General features: G+C 43.2%; 1 protein-coding gene across 1 annotated transcript; it reads right to left on the reverse strand.

Moving 5' to 3' along the window:
* Window positions 1–250: 250 nt before the first annotated feature.
* LOC106564733 (hexokinase-1) lies at window positions 251–20,683 on the reverse strand. The gene is made up of 18 exons (XM_014131035.3): window positions 20,220–20,683; window positions 18,426–18,588; window positions 15,994–16,142; window positions 15,212–15,331; window positions 13,100–13,195; window positions 12,917–13,016; window positions 12,492–12,675; window positions 11,938–12,093; window positions 11,531–11,764; window positions 10,987–11,291; window positions 10,291–10,439; window positions 9,903–10,022; window positions 9,264–9,359; window positions 3,319–3,418; window positions 2,911–3,094; window positions 2,422–2,577; window positions 1,865–2,098; window positions 251–1,542 (listed from the first exon to the last, which is right to left on the reverse strand). The coding sequence occupies exons 1-18, from the start codon at window positions 20,280–20,282 to the stop codon at window positions 1,380–1,382; spliced, it is 2,772 nt and encodes a 923-aa protein (XP_013986510.1). The 5' UTR covers window positions 20,283–20,683; the 3' UTR covers window positions 251–1,379.
* Between the last annotated feature and the right edge of the window lie 1,798 nt (window positions 20,684–22,481).

The following is a 22,481-nucleotide window of genomic DNA, read 5'->3' on the forward strand; positions in this document are numbered from 1 at the left end:
TCGAGAACCACTGCTTTACCTAAACTAAGTTTTATATTACATTTTAAATATCATGTCTAACTTTAATGAATTCTGCTTTTTCTTTGGTGATAGACAACAAGGAAGAACCCTTGAGTTGAAGAATTCTGTCTATTTAGGTTTAAAATAGCCCATCCATCATTGGAGTTGTCTTTTGTCATGTCTTGAAGCTTATTGTAGAATCAGCTCCACCTGTACAGTGAAATTCTAAGAAAGAGACATCTCCACAGTATTTACTGCACAACAAAATATAATTTAATGAATTCACTTGTCACAGTTTGAAACACAAATCTATTTTCATATATAAAATAAAAGGATCCAGTACCCTCCATTTGTCTCAGAATAAGGCATGCAGTCTTCATAGAGCTTTGGACATGTAAAGCTACAGGTCATGTTACAGTAGGACTCACAGAGACATTCAGGTCATGTTAAAGTAGGACTCACAGAGACATTCAGGTCATGTTACAGTAGGACTCACAGAGACATTCAGCCACAAGTACACACAGAAGCGCTCGGAGTAGCCACTCTTGTCTTGGGGCCCAATGAACATTTATTCTTTGTGCACACAATGCGTAGGTATAGGTGGGAATGAACACAAAACACAACACCTAAGGTATAGTAGTAATTCACATTTATGTAGCAACAAGGTAGAACACTTTAACTGTGTGTGGGGGGGTCCATTCAGCTCTCCAAGCTCCTCAGAAAAAGTGGTTAGGTGAAGGTGGAATACTGTATTATGTGACTTACTTTTGACATACATTTACACAAAAAATTATTAGTAGTAGACTAGTACATTGTGTGAAAATAGTATGTAGGTGGTGCGTAAAATTATAACTTTTTTCAGCCGTGACTCTTGCTTTCCACCCTATAAGCAGAGGCCTTTTTGGAAAAGATATATAAAGAGTGTAATCACTATAAAGGAGTTGTATCATTCATTGGATTAAATGTTCAATGGTTCAATTGAGAGTTCCACCAAAATACTACTACTCTTGTAACTCGCATATCCAGTAGAAAGTACAGAGAACTTTTTGTTTAGTGCAAAATCTAACTTTTGTTATACAATACACACATTTTGCACTATATTTACCAGATACTTAAGACAACATGCTATCGAGGAAAATGTACAAACATTTAAATGATAAACCCTTCTGGTGCATTATAAATAAATAAAGGTGAAATATTCTAGTATTTTTACTTCCCTATGCATGCGGACATGTCTCCGGCTGTGAGAGTGGCCAGGTGGGGCAGAGGTGGAGTCACGGCTGTTGGGGCTATGGGGAGATGGAGAGAAGAGCTGTGCGGTGGGTGGAAGAAAAGTTGGAGTAGCAGGGCGTTGTCAAGGTGATGGGAGGGGCGGCTCATTACGCTTGCTGAGCCGCTTGCTGCGCCTCTTGCACTCTCTGGCGACAGCCCACGGCTGTGATGAGGGCTGCACCCTTGCCGCTCCCATCCTCCGACAACAGGAAGTTGACTTTACACTTGGGGGCGAGCTCCTTCACTGTCTGGTGGAAGATCCGGGAAAAGCTGGAGAGACAGGGAGACAGGCACACATAGTCAGATGAGTATAAGGATAATTGTCTCTCATAGGACATATCACTGAATTGATGATGCGGATTCATTACAGTTGTACTCAGAGTTCTATTTCTATGATATCTAAGTAGACAAGATGTAGCAGATGTGAAATGTCCTTATCCTCTGACACTAATATCACACGTCATTATGGACATGCTTCTAATTTCCACCTTTTAACATTTTAAGGAAGCTTTGGATTTAGTTTACTATGAGCTAACACTGGCTCTCCTTTTTTCCCTCTCCTTTCCTCTCTCTCTATCCCTCCATCACTCACTGTGGGTGCAGTTTGTAGAGTGTTCCGTCCACCCCCACAGTGACGTCTAGGTGGTCCAGCCCTCTGTTCTCACGAATCTTGTCCACCACGCCGGCCATTCCGGCTCCGCAGATCTGAGCCGCACGGCGGGACACGGTGCTGCATACCTCCTTGACGATGATACTGTCGTCACATGTGCTGTCCAGACCCAGCTGCTGTAGGATGGCCCTGACCTGCAGCAAGGCCAGGCGATCGCTGGGGAAAGAAAGGGTTAAAGGTCAATCAAGAGCCATTGGATCACTGGATACTGAATAGTTACTTGTGCATACAGGTAGGCCTAATACTGGTTACAGTCTCATAAAGGTGTCTGTATCATATTCTTATGTGTTTGTAACAATGTAGATGCCATTGTTGTGAACAATTTCTAATTGTATTAAGTGTTGGTTCTCAACAGCGTAGATCATCTCTGCACATCCCAAATTACAACAGGATACTTATGCACACCCCCAGGCACATATCCTTAGTTAATAGGGTCAAATTTAAGTACAGATTTTTTAGTTTAATCACATGTTCTCTACCTCTCTATCTGGGACAGGAACTTTGTCTCAAAGATGCCTCTGGTCTTCAGCGTCTCAGAGATCTTTCCACGGAACAGGAAGCCGCGCTTGGTCAGGTCAATCAGGATGTTCCTCACAATTTCTCCCAGGTACATGCCGCTACACATCTTCTCATACCTGAGACATGGAGTGAAACATACCCAACATTTGAGGCAGATAACTTAGTTATTTAGTTAGGCCCATCTTTCCTCAGGGAGCATAGTACAGTAGACCATCGATGACTCTTAGTCTAACATACCAACAATCAAAACCAAGCACCATTTTATTATGGATAACATTAAAGTATTTTAGAGTCAATAAAGGATTCTGGTTCAAATACGATAAAGTACAGATGCATACTCAGGCCATTAACAAAACACTTAGGCCAAAAAACCAACAACCAAAAAAAACACATTTCAACCTATCCTTAGCTCAGAGAGCCATTTACTAGTTTGGCTGTTCAATTGTCACCTCTGTTTGCCCTCATTGAGTGAGTTCTCGTCCACGGCGCAGTCGTACTGCGTCCTGATATCGTCCAGGCACCCATTGTCCCCGAAGGCACCCCACTCCATGTTGACACACATGCGTCCCTCGTTCCCCTCCACCGTCTCTATGTTCCTCATCTCCTCCATGTAACACGCATTACTGCCCGTCCCTGTTAGAATGCACGTGACATCCCAGGTCTATAAATCTGTACAGTATTATATGTATTGTGGATATACTGCTTATTACAATGTACATTACAGTAAATTATATACCATTTGGTATAAAAGTTTTAGCCATTAGCTTTGTATCCAATTTCATCAACTTATTTTGCATTTGATAGAAAAACAATGTTGTACTGTAAGTGTTGATTAAATTAAGTAGTGGCCTGTATACCTGCAATAAGTCCAACCTCACAGGTGGGCTCTTCGTATGCACACGTCATCATTGTTCCAACAGTGTCGTTCACCACAGCTACCACATCCAGATCAAACTCCTACACATACACACAACACACAAACAACATTATGAGTTGAACAGTACATTTGAGTGAGTTGAACTATACATTTTCTGTTCACCCAATGCTTTAAATAGTAACCTCATTCGTCACCTTAATTTACTGTCACAACCAGAAAACAAACCTCCATTTAGAGTTATGCATCATGTTGTAAAACAAAAAACATGATATTATTTTCAAATCAAATCACATTTTATTTGTCACATACACATGGTTAGCATATGTTAATGCAAGTGTAGCGAAATGCTTGTGTTTCTAGTTCCGACCATGCAGTAACATCTAACAAGTAATTTAACCTAACAATTTCACAACAACTACCTTATACACACAAGTGTAATGGAATGAATAAGAATATGTACATAAAAATATATGAATGAGTGATGGTCAAACGGCATAGGCAAGATGCAGTAGATGGTATAGAGTACAGTATATACATATGAGATGAGTAATGTAGGGTATGTAAACATTATATAAAGTGCCATTGTTTAAAGTGGCTAGTGATACATTTATTACATCAAGATGCAGTAGATGGTATAGAGTACAGTATATACATATGAGATGAGTAATGTAGGGTATGTAAACATTAGTGGCATTGTTTAAAGTGGCTAGTGATACATTTATTACATCAATTTTTCCATTATTAAAGTGGCTAGAGTTGAGTCAGTATGTTGGCAGCAGCCACTCAATGTTAGTGATGGCTGTTTAACAGTCTGATGGCCTTGAGAAAGAAGCTGTTTTTCAGTCTCTCGGTCCCAGCTTTGATGCACCTGTACTGATCTCGCCTTCTGGATGATAGCGGGGTGAACAGGCAGTGGCTCGGGTGGTTGTTGTACTTGATTATCTTTTTGGCCTTCCTGTGACATCGGTTGGTGTAGGTGTCCTGGAGGGCAGGTAGTTTGCCCCCGGTGATGCGTTGTGCAGACCTCACTACCCTGTGGAGAGCCTTACGGTTATGGGCAGAGCAGTTGCCGTACCAGGCGCTGATACAGCCCGACAGGATGCTCTCGATTGTGCATCTGTAAAAGTTTGTGAGTGTTTTTAGTGACAAGCCGAATTTCTTCAGCCTCCTGAGGTTGAAGAGGTGCTGCTGCGCCTTCTTCACCACGCTGTCTGTGTGGGTGGACCATTTTAGTTTGTCCGTGATGTGTACGCCGAGGAACTTAAAACTTTTCACCCTCTCCACTACTGTCCCGTCAATATGGATAGGGGGCTGCTTCCTCTGCTGTTTCCTGAAGTCCATGATCATCTCCTTTGTTTTGTTGACATTGAGTGTGAGGTTATTTTCCTGACACCACACTCCGAGGGCCCTCACCTCCTCCCTGTAGGCCGTCTCGTCGTTGTTGGTAATCAAGCCTACCACTGTAGTGTCGTCTGCAAACTTGATGATTGAGTTGGAGGCGTGCATGGCCACGCAGTCGTGGGTGAACAGGGAGTACAGGAGAGAGCTGAGAACGCACCCTTGTGGGGCCCCAGGGTTGAGGATCAGCGGGCTGGAGATGTTGTTACCTACCCTCACCACCTGGGGACGGCCCGTCAGGAAGTCCAGGACCCAGTTGCACAGGGCGGGGTCGAGACCCAGGGTCTCGAGCTTAATGATGAGTTTGGGGGGTACTATGGTGTTAAATGCTGAGCTGTAATCGATGAACAGCATTCTTACATAGGTATTCCTCTTGTCCAGATGGGTTAGGGCAGTGTGCAGTGTGATTGCGTTTGCGTCGTCTGTGGACCTATTGGGGCGGTAAGCAAATTGGAGTGGGTCTAGGGTGTCAGGTAGGGTGGAGGTGATATGGTCCTTGACTAGTCTCTCAAAGCACTTCATGATGACGGAAGTGAGTGCTACGGGGCGGTAGTCATTTAGCTCAGTTACCTTAGCTTTCTTGGGAACAGGAACAATGGTGGCCCTCTTGAAGCATGTGGGAACAGCAGACTGGGATAAGGATTGATTGAATATGTCCGTAAACACACCAGCCAGCTGGTCTGCGCATGCTCTGAGGACGCGGTCGGGGATGCCGTCTGGGCCTGCAGCCCTGCGAGGGTTAACACGTTTAAATGTTTTACTCACGTTGGCTGCAGTGAAGGAGAAGCCCGCAGGTTTTGGTTGCGGGCCGTGTCAGTGGCACTGTATTGTCCTCAAAGCGAGCAAAGAAGTTGTTTAGTCTGTCTGGGAACAAGACATCGTGGTCCGCGACGGGGCTGGTATTTCTTTTGTAGTCCGTGATTAACTGTAGACCCTGCCCCATACCTCTCGTGTCTGAGCCGTTGAATTGCGACTCCACTTTGTCTCTATACTGACGCTTAGCTTGTTTGATTGCCTACCACTGTGAGTGTTGGTGAATGTTGGTGTGTACAAATGGTTGTTTCTCAATGAATTATCCACTTTCCCCCCCTGGAAATGTTAGTGAATGGCTGGTTCAACTGAAAGATGATTTCAGACATGGCAACCTTTCAAATAGCACTCCAAGAACAATGCCACCCACTGACCCTCCACACACTCATTATTATGCAGAAGCTCAGACAGGAGACAGACAGGCATACACACACACATACACACACACAATTAACAAAGAGATATATTCCCATTCCCATTTGTAAAGATCCTGATTTTTTTGTTGTTGTTGCTAGAAATATAAACTCGCAATTTGGTCACAACAATGGTCACAACAAACACTCTCAAGTTAATTTGTCTTATACTTTTCCTGTAACGATTTACAGTCATTTTTGCATTCTTGTTTATTACAATTTTCCCATGTTAATAACATGCTATTTAAACAATTTCCACACCTCTGCATTGCGGTAGTCCTGGAAATCCAACCCTAGGCAACACAGTGACTAGGGACTGGTTTCAGTAATTGACTCTTTATGTTATAGATGAACTACGTCACTACCTACAGTACGTTGATAAAAAAAAAAGCTATTATCTTGGCTCTCCCACAAATCATGAGGCAGTCATGCCAGAACGTCGCGATTCAAAACCAAAGCTTGCAGGAAAAACCTTTGCTGTGGTTTTAGTTAAAGTAGTTGATGCAAACTAGCCACTTGCGAAATGCACTCATTAAAAATAACCAAAGTGATCTCCATCTTGCTAGCCAATATTTAGTATTTATTTATTTTGCCAATATTTAGTATTTTATTCAAGCCAATAAAGTAGTGATGTAGGTAGTTACATACTTCCTCTATGCCAAAATAGGCCATAATTGAAACCAGGTTGTAGTCACTGTGTTGCCTAGGGACAGGTTTTCGAGACTAGCATTGCGGCTCCGTTTTACCTGTTTTTTTTCCCCGAATCAATTTGCTCATTGACATTCAACTAATACTTACTTCATCCTCCATCTAAAAGGGTGAAATTGATAAAGAAAAGATACTGAGAAACATGTTGGTGTGTGATTTGGGCTGAGAACCCCTCAGAACAACAAATCCAGATTGACTGAAGCACATTGAGTATAACTGAGTTACTGCAGCACGGCTGAAAGTTGCCAATGGAGACATTGCATATGCTACTAGCATATGCTCCTAATGGTAACTTAGCATGATATGCTATTGTTTTTTTTAAATATTGTGGTCTGGCATGGGATGGTATCAGTATTTCCAACCGCATAGAGTGATTTATTGTTGATAAATGGTGTTATGAATGAGATCAGCCTTTACCTGGGGTGTTAATGTTGATGGTGACTGAGACAGTGTAGTGGCAGTTCAGTTATGGCGCATGAGTGTAATGACAGTTCCACACAGTATTGCCAATTTAGCGATTCTGTTACTATATTTAGCGAGTTTTCAGACCCCTCCAGCGACTTTTATTGGTAAAAGAGCCTAGCAACAAATTCAGCTACTTTTCAGGCTGCCTTTGAGGAGTTTTGCCACAAAGGATTTCTATGGTTTTGATAGCATTTAGTAGAGGTCGACCGATTATGATTTTTCAACGCCGATACCGATTATTGGAGGGCCAAAGAAAGCCGATGCCGATTAATCGGGCAATCTTTTTTTGCTTTATTTGTAATAATGACAATTACAACAATACTGAATGAACACTTATTTTAACTTAATATAATACATCAATAAAATCTATTTAGCCTCAAATAAATAATGAAACATGTTCAATTTGGTTTAAATAATGCAAAAACAAAGTGTTGGAGAAGAAAGTAAAAGTGCAATATGTGCCATGTAAGAAAGCTAACGTTTAAGTTCCTTGCTCAGAACATGAGAACATATGAAAGCTGGTGGTTCCTTTTAACATGAGTCTTCAATATTCCCAGGTAAGAAGTTTTAGGTTGTAGTTATTATAGGAATTATAGGACTATTTCTCTCTATACGATTTGTATTTCATATACCTTTGACTATTGGATGTTCTTATGGGCACTTTAGTATTGCCAGTGTAACAGTATAGCTTCCGTCCCTCTCCTCGCTCCTACCTGGGCTTGAACCAGGAACACATCGACAACAGCCACCCTCGAAGCAGCGTTACCCATGCAGAGCAAGGGGAACAACCACTCCAAGTCTCAGAGCGAGTGACGTTTGAAACGCTATTAGCGTGCACCCCACTAACTAGCTAGCCATTTCACATCGGTTACACCAGCCTAATCTTGGGAGTTGATAGGCTTGAAGTCATAAACAGCGCAATGCTTGAAGCACAGCGAAGAGCTGCTGGCAAAACGCACTAAAGTGCTGTTTGAATGAATGCTTACGAGCCTGCTACTGCCTACCACCGCTCAGTCAGACTGCTCTATCAAATCATAGACTTAATTATAATATAATAAACACACAGAAATACGAGCCTTAGGTCATTAATATGGTCGAATCCGGAAACTATCATCTCGAAAAAAATTTTTTTTTCCTTTCAGTGAAATACGGAACCGTTCCGTATTTTATCCAATGGGTGGCATCCCTAAGTCTAAATATTCCTGTTATATTGTACAACCTTCAATGTTATGTCATAATTACGTAAAATTCTGGCAAATTAGTTCGCAACGAGACAGGCGGCCCAAACTGTTGCATATACCCTGACTCTGCGTGCAATGAACGCAAGAGAAGTGACACAATTTCACCTGGTTAATATTGCCTGCTAACCTGGATTTCTTTTAGCTAAATATGCAGGTTTAAAATATATACTTCTGTGTATTGATTTTAAGAAAGGCATTGATGTTTATGGTTAGGTACACGTTGGAGCAACGTGTTCCTAAGCGATTATATGCAACACAGGACAGGCTAGATCAACTAGTAATATCATCAACCATGTGTAGTTAACTAGTGATTATGATTGATTGATTGTTTTTTATAAGATAAGTTTAATGCTAGCTAGCAACTTACCTTGGCTTCTTACTGCATTCGCGTAACAGGCAGGCTCCTCATGGAGTGCAATGTAAAGCAGGTGGTTAGAGCGTTGGACTAGTTAACCGTAAGGTTGCAAGATTGAATCCCCGAGCTGACAAGGTAAAAATCTGTCGTTCTGCCCCTGAACAAGGCAGTTAACCCACCGTTCCTAGGCCGTCATTGAAAATAAGAATGTGTTCTTAACTGACTTGCCTAGTTAAGTAATGGTGTAAAAAATAAATGTAAAAATCGGCCAAATCGGCATCCAAAAATACCGATTTCCGATTGTTATGAAAACTTGAAATCGGCCCTAATTAATCGGCCATTCCGATTAATCGGTCGACCTCTAGCATTTAGCGACTTTTCCCACTCAAACTTTTCTGCCGCAAAACATGGTAGAAGCTATTTCAGGGACCGCAGCTCTGCAGGGCAAATTGGTGCTGTGACTTCGTCATGGCAACGGCAAAACGTCACCCAGCGACTTCTAGTGACAAGTCAATGAGCCAAAAGTGATTCTCACCTCTTTCCTCTTGATTCCCTCCCGGAGAAGCTCCACCACATCTTCACCCTCACAGTCTGTGCATTTGAAGCCTTTGGTCCAGTTCACAAGGATACCCTAAAAAACAGAAAAGGCACTTTTTGGTTACCTAGAGCTGGACGATATGGGCAAAAATCCATATTGCGATAAATTGCATGAATTTATGCGATAACGCTAAATAGAACGATACATTTATAACAATGTACACCACCATTTTTTCTATTACAAAGAAATGTATTGTTGTAGTGTCAATTGTCCCATTAACAATCACCCATATTAGCAAACTTATAGAATTTCAAACTTCACATTTCTCTAGTATAGGCTACTTATCGCAATGAACGATATCAGCAAAATGCCTTCGGTGTCAATAATTTTCGGTTTATCGTCCCAGCTCTACGATCACCTTAATACATTGACTTGATTTTCGGTGCATCCACATATTTTATAGTTACAGCAGACACGACTGTCACTCTGAGAACGATCAATGAAATATACTGTGAAATGCGAATGTTGATCATAATTGTCAGTGAGAGTGATTCCATTTTTGGAGGATCTTGCATGACAGGATATATTTTGGGTTCTCATCCAGGGTAGATGTTAGCCAGCAGATAAGATACTCACTGCATCCAGGCTCTTCTGGTGGCAGGGGAAGGAAAAGGTGAAGCCCAGAGGCAGACGGGCGCTCTTCATGCCCATGTAGTCCAGGAAGTCAGAGATGCAGTGCACAATGTGGTCAAAGAGCTGGAGAAAACGGTTGAAAAAAACAGCTTTAATCATATGCTGACTGCATTCATTTAATTATGAATTTAATGATAAATTGGCTTGATGATGTGCTGGCTGTATTTATTTCAGTACAGACAGAAATAAATCAGACTCAATTTATGTATGGAAAAACTACTGAAGTATGGTATTTGGACATTTGAAAACGGATGAATCATAGTTCATGAATTGAGACCGAATCTAATGGCTTTTGGCTAATGACATTTAGTAATTTCAGCCATTGCTGTACCTCCTCTCCCGTGCCCTGCATGACCTCGGTGGGAATGGCGTAGATTTTGTTGTGCATCTCCACTGTACGCCTTTTCCCACTACGGATCTTAACCAGCAGCACCCGGAAGTTTGTCCCTCCCAGATCCAGAGCCAGAAAATCCCCATTTTCTGTAACATGAGGGCTGGCTTATTAGCTAATGATATTACAATACCATACAAACTTCCACTATTTCCATAAGATATTCTCATGCTTCAAATGTTGATTCTCATAGTTCTACCTATATGAATTGCTTGAGGTCAGTGACATTCATCTGCTGTTCAGATTAGGCAGGGATATTGGGTGACAGTTCAGTAAAAATGAAGGGATTCTAACATGCAAATGCCCAAGGATTATACAAAAAGTACAAAAAGTAGACCAATTATGAAAGCACTGAAGCTTTTAAACTTTTGCGGGTGTCAGTCCCAATTTATTCCCTAACGGTTGAATAAGGAATTCCTCTATGGAGGTGTAATTGAATTCCTGAATCGACTACAATTCAGATGGAACTGATTCCTGCCAACTCTGAATAGTGGTGAGAAGATATATTAATTCCTCCTTTAAATCCTTCCATCCATCCATCCATCCATCCATCCATCCATCCATCCATCCATCCATCCATCCATCCATCCATCCATCCATCCATCCATCCTTCCACAACCCCCTCCTGTTGGTCACCTGTTCCGTCAGGCGTGCTGCGCACGTAGGTGGGCAGCATCTTGACGGTGGCCGAGTCGTGGGTCTTTTTCCCCAGGCCGTTCTCAATCTCTGTCCTCATCCTCTTCTTTACCTCCAGCAGCTGGGCTTTGCTCAGACGGAACTCGGCCAGTGTCTGGGCAATCTGGCGTGCCTGGTCGGCCAGACGGTACGCCACTGCCGTCACCATGGCAGCACCCTTGGCACTTCCGCTTTCGGACAGCAGGAAACGGACGTCAGAGTCGGGCACCAAACGCCGCACCGTCTTGTGGAGACGCCGGGCATATCTGCAGAGAGAGGAGAAGGGCGGATGGATGGAAGAGATTACAAGCTGTTTGGATTTTTGTATCAAAGCCTAGTACTTGTCAGAGAAATGTCAATCTTGATATGTTATTGCATCATCACTTGTGGTAGAGACCAGCATATTCTTTGACACCTGTGGCTATTTTGAAATTCCCTCCTGTTCTCTTGTTGTGTTCTTGCACAGAGGAGGTCCTATCGACCTCAAGTAGGATTGAGTACTCACTGAGGGTGCATCTTGTACATCGACCCATCAATGCCCACAGTGGTGCGCAGGCGGGCGACTCCCTTGTTGTCCTTCAGCCGAGTAAGGATACCTCCCAGTGTAGCTGCGATGAGGTTCGCAGAGCGGAAGGATACAATAGTGCACACGTGTTGTACGGCAACACAGTCCTCTTGAGAAGGCTCCACCCCAAGCCTCGTTAGAACCTCTTTGCATTTGGTCAGGCCTTCCTTGCTCCTGTCATGGGGAGAGAGAGGTCAATGGCAAGAATTTATGTAGTGCATGAGCTCTACAGCTCACTTAGCCTCAAATAACTTTTCATTGTATGTAATGAAGGTCATATAGTCCACAAAAACAACGGAGTTGTGTATATTTTCCTTGGAAGAAATTGTCCATGGTTGACCTCTTACTTCTCAATGGCTGAAACATGCTTTGTTTCGATCTTCCCTTTTGTCAGAAGCTCAGGGGTTATCCGACCCTCGAACAGCAGTCCCTCCTTGGCCATCTTGACCAGGATGAGGCGGACCAGCTCTCCCATAAACATCCCGCTGGCCATCTTCTCAAACCTTCCCAGACAGACACAACAGAGACAGTGTCAGTTGATTTTTAGGGCTTGTAAACAAATACACAGCTTTACGTTCTCTGAGGAGTTATTGTTATGTGACATGACTCTTCCCAGAGATTTTGTAAATACCTGCTTGGGTTGAACAATGTCTACACTGTTTTATGTTTTATCTTGGCTGTGAGAGTGGCAAGCCCCAGGCCTGGAGCCCTATATATTTATCACTTGTAGTGATTTTTTGAAGCTTTTGAGGCTGCAAAAAGTGCCTGATTCAATGGACGCTTAACTGACAAATTGTACTGTAATTAGCTTTAGGTTATAACTCCGTTATGGCAACAACTGTCAACACATATTCCACATAGCAGTCCTGAGTACCATGCAGGCCCTGCTGTCTTGACTTACAGCTGTTTCCCAGGGTTGAGGGAGCCTCGGTCGATCTCCCGGTCAAATTCTGTACGGAGGTCCTCCAGGGACCCGTCGTCCCCGAACGCCCCCCACTCTGTGTTGATGCACATCCTGCCCTCGTCTCCCTCCACCAGGTCAATGTGCCGCAGCTCCTCCATGTAGCAGGCATTAGTACCAGTACCTGAAAGTACACCCAGCCTTGTAAATAACCTGTCTGGAGCACTACGGCAAGCCACAGGAGAATGCTGTGCCGCAAAATGGACATCTGCTTAATTTTCACGTAATTTTAGAATTAACATGAGTCTACAATGCCACAACCATTATTTGCCATTGGCAAGCTGCACAGTTCTTTTACCACCTTTTATCAATAACCCTTTTGAGTGTATGCGATCATACATGTCTTGAATGCTGTGTATCCTCACCTATGATGATGCCAACTTCACATCGTTGATCGTCGAACCCACAGGTCATCATTGTTCCGGTTGTGTCATTGACCACTGCCATGATGTCAGCTTCATAGTCCTGACAAATACAATATGTTTTCTAATTCTCTTCCAGTAGTACACGTGGTAATTCAATTATGGTTAAGAAATAAGAAAACTCACCCCTCGTTTCTTGATGGCCTTGTTCAGAAGCTTCACAACATCCATGCCTTCTACACCACTCACTTTAAACTTCTTTGTCCAAGTCACTAAGACGGCCTGTAACAGACATCACTTTCTTTAATAAATCTGTCCTATGACCACCTAGTGTTAGTCTTAGCTAGTATTAGCTGGTGTTGACTGGTGTTGGCTAGTGTTAGCTAGTATTGGCTAGAGTTGGCTAGTCTTAGCTAGTATTAGCTGGTGTTAGCTGGTGTTAACTGGTGTTGGCTAGTGTTAGCTAGAGTTGGCAAGTCTTAGCTAGTGTTAGCTGGTGTTGGCTAGTGTTGGCTAGTCTTAGCTAGTTTTAGCTGGTGTTAACTAGTGTTGGCTAGTCTTAGCTAGTGTTGGCTTTTTAAATGGCATTTAAAATGAGGATTTTGTCCCCCAGGCAGGTACCACCCCTGCAGTTATATACTCTACAACAGAACTGTGCAAACTCAAACCCTAAAAGTTGTCTTATACTTAAATATATACACTGCTCAAAAAAATAAAGGGAACACTTAAACAACACAATGTAACTCCAAGTCAATCACACTTCTGTGAAATCAAACTGTCCACTTAGGAAGCAACACTAATTGACAATAAATTTCACATGAAATTATAGGCAATTAGCAAGACACCCCCAATAAAGGAGTGGTTCTGCAGGTGGGGACCACAGACCACTTCTCAGTTCCTATGCTTCCTGGCTGATGTTTTGGTCACTTTTGAATGCTGGCGGTGCTTTCACTCTAGTGGTAGCATGAGACGGAGTCTACAACCCACACAAGTGGCTCAGGTAGTGCAGCTCATCCAGGATGGCACATCAATGTGAGCTGTGGCAAGAAGGTTTGCTGTGTCTGTCAGCGTAGTGTCCAGAGCATGGAGGCGCTACCAGGAGACAGGCCAGTACATCAGGAGACGTGGAGGAGGCCGTAGGAGGGCAACAACCCAGCAGCAGGACCGCTACCTCCGCCTTTGTGCAAGGAGGAGCAGGAGAAGCACTGCCAGAGCCCTGCAAAATGACCTCCAGCAGGCCACAAATGTGCATGTGTCTGCTCAAACGGTCAGAAACACGCTCCATGAGGGTGGTATGAGGGCCCGACATCCACAGGTGGGGGTTGTGCTTACAGCCAGAGAACAGCAAGATTGGCAAATTCGCCACTGGCGCCCTGTGCTCTTCACAGATGAAAGCAGGTTCACACTGAGCACGTGACAGACGTGACAGAGTCTGGAGACGCCGTGGAGAACGTTCTGCTGCCTGCAACATCCTCCAGCATGACCGGTTTGGCGGTGGGTCAGTCATGGTGTGGGGTGGCATTTCTTTGGGGGGCCGCACAGCCCTCCATGTGCTCGCCAGAGGTAGCCTGACTGCCATTAGGTACCGAGATGAGATCCTCAGACCCCTTGTGAGACCATATGCTGGTACGGTTGGCCCTGGGTTCCTCCTAATGCAAGACAATGCTAGACCTCATGTGGCTGGAGTGTGTCAGCAGTTCCTGCAAGAGGAAGGCATTGATGCTATGGACTGGCCCGCCCGTTCCCCAGACCTGAATCCAATTGAGCACATCTGGGACATCATGTCTCGCTCCATCCACCAACGCCACGTTGCACCACAGACTGTCCAGGAGTTGGCGGATGCTTTAGTCCAGGTCTGGGAGGAGATCCCTCAGGAGACCATCCGCCACCTCATCAGGAGCATGCCCAGGCTTTGTAGGGAGGTCATACAGGCACGTGAAGGCCACACACACTACTGAGCCTCATTTTGACTTGTTTTAAGGACATTACATCGAAGTTGTAGTGTGATTTTCCACTTTAATTTTGAGTGTGACTCCAAATCCAGACCTCCATGGGTTGATAAATTGGATTTCCATTGATTATTTTTGTGTGATTTTGTCAACACATTCAACTACATAAAGAAAAAAGAATTTAATAAGATTATTTCTTTCATTTAGATCTAGGATGTGTTGTTTAAGTGTTCCCTTTATTTTTTTGAGCAGTATATATTTTTTAAATATGCCATTTATTATGGTTTCTCAACATCTCAAATAAAGCATTTAAAACATTATAAAAGCATACATTATTGGAACCTCTTACCTCGTCCAGTTTGGTTTGTGCACATGGGAAGGAGAATGTGAATCCTACAGGGAGTTTTTTATCCTTGATCTTTTGCTTCTCCATGAAGTCACCAAGGCATTCTGCGACATGGTCAAAGAGCTACAGACATAAAAATAACTTGCATTGAGGAGTTAGACGGAAGCACGTTGTTATACAATTACACATAATAACAGTAGCAGCAACCCAACCCTATTGGCTTATCAAACCCCTAATTAACAATTAAACTGGTTTGAATTGGTGAATCATGATGGTGGCCAGCAGTTCTTCAAGTCAGTCCTCTACTACGACCACTCTGTAGGCCTATAGGTTACAGCTTGGAATGTTTTTTTTGTTTCAACCAATCACAATTGATCTCTCTCGTTACAGAATTGTTGTGGGTATCACGTTACTGTTGCCAACTGCCCTCTCTCGGGGACTTTCAACAGTCAACATATTTACATTTACATTTAAGTCATTTAGCAGACGCTCTTATCCAGAGCGACTTACAACAGATGTCAACAGTGTAGTGATGGGGGTCTTGATGTCACACCCACTTCATAGGACAAACAGATCCATACAACAATATTGAGTGACTGCTTTTATACAGAGTGATCCTTATTGTTTGACCCAGTGAACCTCTGATGTGAGTGAATGAGACTATAGGCAATGGTCTGGGAGTGTTTGGGCAGTTTAGAGGTTTTTTTTTGTGTTTGAGTTTGTTTTGTTGTATTTTTGAGGGTGTTTTGGTTTGTTTTTTGGTGGTGTTTTGTGGTGTTGATGACCTGCGTCCCACTCCCATGGATAATGTCCTCAGGGGTCTCATAGACCAGGCTTTCCATCTGAACCGGCTGCTTCTTGTCTTGTGTCACCTTCACGCGCAGGATACGGAAGTTGGAGCCACCCAGATCCAGAGCTAAGAAATCCCCCTTTTCTGTCAGATTGGAGAAGATAAAATAAAAACGCAGAAGAAAATACATTAACAACATGACCTATTTTCTAGTCTCTTTCAAGCAGCGTATTACTTTCTACAAAATTCCTTTTAGGTGAACTGAATTGATCGCCTGCCAGGTGCTATATGTCAGGATTATATGTCATTCTAGGAAGGGAGACAAAATCATACTCTGTCCTCAAAAGGTAAAGAAAGGCCTGTTTATATTGATTGTATAGATCTGGCACCAAGCTGATTGTGTACTCCAGACACTAAGCTGATCTAATTACACTATCTGTCTGGTGTTGACCACAGAGCATTATCACAATCTGTTCCCTTGACCTGTCTGGAATGAAATGTCACTGAGCTGTATTGGATGGAGGTGTGTCTGATGGCCTACAGACTAGACGATGGCTCCATTTGTAGCTGCCATTAAAGCAAAGTAGAATTCTATCCTCAGGCTAACTAGGTAATGTTCTGTTATAACACTGTTATAGAGTACTGCTGTTCCATCTAGATTGTAGTTTACAGTAAAGGGCCTGTAGTTAAATGAGTTCTCCACTGTTGATATTCATCTTTCCTTACTCTGTAAAGAATACCATCACAGAAAATATATTGCATGTGTTGCTATCTTGTTGATCATGGCATTGATGGCTTGTTATTGGCCTGTGTAACTAAGTAAATTGTTGATTATACTTTTGCACACATCTCACATACTTGACACATGTCAGTTGTCAGCTGTCACCATAGCCTCAACTTTGAACTTTGACTGAATCCCTCTTCCCGGACCCCCTCATGTCCAGTGGCAGAAAACTATGGCTATTTATAACATGCAAGATGACAGGGAACTGCTCACGACAGGCTGGCTTTATGATACGACCCCTCTGCAAGGCTAGCCTTGTTGGGCCTTGGGATTTACTGTCCACGGGCCGCTCTGTTTACAAACAAAGATAGGCCACCCTGGTCTATGCATAGGTTGGATGTTTGGAGTAAACCTCTTGACAACGCCCTCTACTATCAGCAGTGGGCTCTACTATCAGTGGCCTCTACTATCAGCAGTGGTCTCTACAATCAGCAGTGGGCTCTACTATCAGTGGCCTCTACTATCAGCAGTGGCCTCTACAATCAGCAAGTTCAAAATAGCTTTCTGACATTTTATTATCAGGCAACATTTTACATATAGTATTTTCCATCCTCTTCTCCAAAGTAGTAACTTTATGCTGGGAAGATTGCCTGTTGACATTCAACATTACATTTGTTAATGTAACCCAATAGTCTAGTTATTTATTAATGAGGGCTGGGCATTTTAACTGATGTTGACAGGCAATCAGCAGTAAACAAACAAGGAAACAAACAGTGAACTCATTTCCTCTTTTTTCATGTCTTAAACTATAAATCTTACCTGTAACTTTAAATTTCAACTACAACAGATACATTTTATATACTATAAACTGAACAAAAATAACCCCAACTGTCCCCAATAAACCCAACTACCCCAACGGTGGACCCCTGCATCATTTTGCATGAGCTCAGTGTCTCTGTATCAGCGTCAGCGATATTAAATGTTATCATGCACCGCTATAGCACAGCTAATCATACTGACATACTGACAGCCCATAGACACTCTAGTGGCCACAGAGAGCACTGCTTTGCTCCTGGGCTCACAACAATGGCGCTAGGTGGCCATATGACCTGCCAAGTTCAAATACAGGGGCCACACAGTACACACAAAAAGCCTAATGTCACAGAATGGCACTGGCCATTTAAAACACCTCAGCACATTTTTGCAGCACAGATAAGCTGGGAGTGTAGTGTGCTTTAAAGTGCTTACAGTATAAACACTATTTTCTATGTAGCGTTAAAAGTCCAATAGTGGTAGTTTGGTGCTTTTACTGTATAGAAGTAGCCTGAAAGGACATGCCAGTAGATATGCAAGCTGCATGTCCAAATGGGATCCATGCCATTATCTTATGATTATGAATGTATAGGTTTTTTGTCATGCAGAGAGGCAGCGAACATCATCAGTGTGGATTATTTCCAATGTATATATTGCTGTATTTTATTAAAGAGATTGAAGGCAATATTAAGCACTTTCCAATTCGTAACAAATCATCCGAATTGCAGGAAAATTATTATTATTATAATTCTTTGCAGGATGTAACATATCATATGAAATGGATGACTTTGTGCACAATTTCCGGGGACCCGTTTTGGCTTGTGAACCAACTGAGCCACACAGAACCACTATTGCATTGAAGTTTACACTGTATTGACGTGACACTTTACCTGATCCATCAGGGATGGACCTGACAAAGGTGGGCAGCATCTTGACAGTCGCGGTGGTGTTGGTGTCGCGGCCCAGCCCGTTCTCCAGCTCCCGCCGGAACCGACACTTGATGTCATGCAGCGTCTCGTCAGAGAAACGCATAGAGTAAAGGTACTTGTCGATCTATAGACCACCACAGGAAAGAATGGATACAATATGTTATGATGATGTGTCATCATGGTACAGTATATTCAAGGATTAGGGTCTTGAGCTTTACTGACCCTAACTATTATGTATTGTTATGATACTGTATATTACTCAACCAATGATGGAGTGCAGGTACTTAGCAATATGAAGACAGACAGACATTACAAGTTGTCATATTATTCCAGAGTGCAGTGGAACACAATCCACAGGGAACAACTGGATAGGATCCACAGATTATTATATAATCTCTTGCAGTGGCATTAGTATTCACCAGTCGCTATGGGGCTCCAAAAAGAAGAGCTGAGCTGAACAATATTACTGCTGTAAAGCCAATAGCTGGAGAATGATTGTCCTGATATAAATAGCATTGTGCAGCCTTCACATGTGTGACGCTAGTAATTGAGTAGTAGTAAGCTACAAACGTTATGAAATGCGCACTATCAGAGACCATCTGTTTTCATCACAATGGTAAGTATTAGTACAATTTTGGGGCATCAAAAAATTTAATGATTAAGATAATTTAATATTCTCATATGAATTGTAATATAATAATATAGTATAGTAGTAGTATAATATACTGTCATAATAATTGACGTAATATAATATTTTGTTGAATCAGCCCTCATACAGGTCTTAATCAGGAATGTAATGGTTAACTGAATTTATTCCCAGGGGCCTTAACATTTTCATTGCTGTGGTGAATCACACATTAGCTAGCTACAGTACTAGGGGCACGTGCACATGCTGCACTACACGTCACGTATGACATCACAAATCAAATCCCACACTCCATCAGAGAACGAGCCACTCTGTCTTTACTCAGTCTCTAGGGGATGTCACACAGGTCAAGTCAAAACCAATGGATTTATTAATGTATAATGTGTGTCCTGAGACAACTAGATGCTCTGATGCTTCTCTGACATCTACATGTCGTGCCTTGTTTCTGTTCTGATCTGAGGTCAACATCTGTCTATCACTAACGGGCGTGTTCCCTCCTATCCACGGGAATGAACAAGGGAATGGATTTGGTTACAGGCCTAGTGTCAGGGGAGGAGGATGGCGAGGCAAGGTGGGGTTTGGCACTTTAACCGTTTCCATGACGATGGAGGGACCGAGAGAGGAGTCAGAGAGAGAGAGAAGAAGAGGGGGAGGGGGAGAGGAAGTGCTCACGGCTTCCTTCTAAGCAGCCTCTAGCTCACAGACACCTGTCTGCTTCAGACGCCCCGGCAACAGACGCCCCGGAAACACTCCTTTGCGGTGAGAGGGGGGCTAGCATGCACTGCATCACGACCACCACCAGCTAGCCCACCCAGCTTGCACATCCTAATCTCAAGGACACACAGTGTGTTTATTAAAAACTGCACACTCCTGTTCCAATACTTACTGTTGACAAGACTAACCACTCATCAAAATTAAATCAGATGTCCATCATGGCTTCCCTCCCAATGCTCCATCCTCACCCAGCCTCATCAAATGTCCCAGAGGCATATTGATATGCAGATAGCATCAACCATCAACCAGTGTCCATGACTGTCAGCAGCGTCTACTCTTGCAAAACTGACCCATTCTAGAGGGAAGAGTACGGTAAAAGTGTTATAGTCACTCACCTTCTTAACCTGGTCATCCTTCAGCTCAGTGAAGTAATATGCCAGAAGCTGTGCCGCTATCATCCTGCCTGCACGTATGCGAGGGCTGTCAGCGACTGACGGACGGAGGGAGGTGAGAGAAAAGGGAGGAAAGAACAACCGATATCCAAGCTCTCTCTTGTCCTTCACTGATCTCTTCTTTATTCTAATGAGGAGGAAACGCAGGCCTGAGCTGTCCTAGTCTCCTTTGAAGAGAGTTGTGAGGTAAAAGTGCTAGTAAAACAGTGAAGAAGAAGAAGTTGTGCCTTGGTTGCACACACACAGGCACACACACAGTGTCTTGTCTGTGTCTCAGTGCTGTGGTGCTAGCTCTCCTAGCTGTTCCCTGCTAGCTGCCTGTCTGTCGGTGGATGCAGTGCTGCACTGGAATGGTGGTCAGCTATGCCCTGCCCCCACCGTACACTGATTGGCTGAGCCGGGGCTGCTGGCGGAGGGTATGGCAAGGGGAGGGGGGGCTGAGGGCTTCTCCTTCAGCTTAGGAAATGAGGAGAGAAGAACGGGGGATAGGAAGAGAGAGAGAGGTGGGAGGGAAAGGGGGATTGCAAGAGAAATGGATAAGGGAGGAAGTGGAAGCTTGGTTGATACAGTATCCCACCCCTCTCCTCGCAGCAGCAGAGAGAGAGACATCGAAAGAGAGGGATAGAGAAAAAGAGAGGGAGAGACGCCCGGCCGGCATGTCTGCACCCAGGGGAGGACGTGCAAGTAGGAGGGAAATCACATGATGATGTCATTCCTCTCTGCATCACCATCCTCATGCTGGGGCATCAGCTGGATGATTGGAGGTGACTGAAGGGCATCCTGACAGCTCTAGGGACATATATAGAAAAATACTTTAGGTTAAGGTCTCTGAGTTGAGTGTTTGTGTTAGTGACACCTATTCTACTTCTATTGCCCCATCAAAGTTTGATGTGATGTAGTCTGTGACCCTGTGACCTCTCTCCAAAGTGGAACCAGTGGACATCGCAAGTTATTTTTCATAATTGTATTGATGAGGTCAACCTCTTGAAATTTAGGATGGGTTTGGATATTTGGTGGGGGCCTTTTATAAAACAGACAATGTATCAAGTCAGAGAAGATTCAGTGAAGAGTCTGGATGGAAAAATGTATCTAACGACTTGAGTGCTTGACATACGTGGTCTGAGCCTGAGGTAGAGAAGAAGTTTGAAAGCATCTCACCACTCTCACCAACTGTTGTATTGAATAGAAGCGGGCAGAAATCTGAGGAAAAGTTCTGTATGTCACTGTTTTTGAATATTATGAATGCCATCCTATCGTTTTTTTGTCAAACAATTAATCAATACCGATTTACCAAAACAGCTCATCTGTAACGTGTACCATTTAATCCAGAATGATATTTCTTTCTGTTTTGAAATGTCACTAAAATGTCAATTTCGCAAAATATTACAGCTGCTTATGACAGTCACCTTTCTTTTGTCTTTTGACCTTCAAGTTTGAACCACAAGAAAATGCCCCATCAATGGTATAAAACCAAGGACTGAAACACCGTATCAATTTCCGATGATCTGATGCAACAAAATTCAACATTACTATACCTGGTCTTGAAGGTGTTAAATATCCCCCTTCTCTCCTTCTATGCAGTCCCCAGTACGTCAACCTCACGCTTTACGTAAACTGAACCATCTTGGCTGACTCAATGACGCGTGACGCTTCTGACGTCTTTTCCCCTCAACTCTATAGTGAATTAGGACCTCCCCCTCTTTTCTCCCCTCCTCCCTCCCTACTCCTTTCCCTCTATCCCCCTCGAAGAAGGGTTTTCCCTCTCTCTGTTCTGTCCTCCACAGGAGTAGCTTGAGAGAGAGAAGAGTGTGCTTTGTGTTTGGTTGACCTGTCAATCTCTCCTCCAAAAAGACTGCCTGGTGCCATCATGGCCGCTCCAAGGTGACCTTGTCTCTGGCTTCACTGTGAGAGGCCACAGAGAGAGAATAATAAAGGGATACTATTGACACAGAACTAGACTATACAGTCACCTCAAATTATTTGCAGCCTTGATAAAGATGAGCAAAAAATACTGTATATTACGAGGTTATTATAGTTTGGTGTTTTTATATTGGTTTTTATTTTTATTGGTTTTAATATTATTTGAAATTCAGTTTATTTTCAGTTAGTTTTCAGATTAACTTTACTCGTTTTTATTTAGTTTTAGTGTTAGGGACAGAAAGTAGCCTATATGTGGGAGGCTAGGAGCCATTTATGTTTTGTATA

Source organism: Salmo salar, chromosome 12, assembly GCF_965601325.2.
Source record: "Salmo salar chromosome 12, fSalSal1, whole genome shotgun sequence".
Classification (NCBI taxonomy): Eukaryota; Metazoa; Chordata; class Actinopteri; order Salmoniformes; family Salmonidae; genus Salmo; species Salmo salar.

Coding starts and splice junctions, on each gene's coding strand:
- LOC106564733 (XM_014131035.3), bottom strand. CDS start 20,282: ATGATAGCGGCACAGCTTCTGGCATATTACTTCACTGAGCTGAAGGAT. Junction 12,094..12,491: donor CTCAACCCTGGGAAACAGCT/GTAAGTCAAGAC, acceptor CTGTCTGGGAAG/GTTTGAGAAGATGGCCAGCG. Junction 10,440..10,986: donor CAGCACGCCTGACGGAACAG/GTGACCAACAGG, acceptor CTCATGTTACAG/AAAATGGGGATTTTCTGGCT.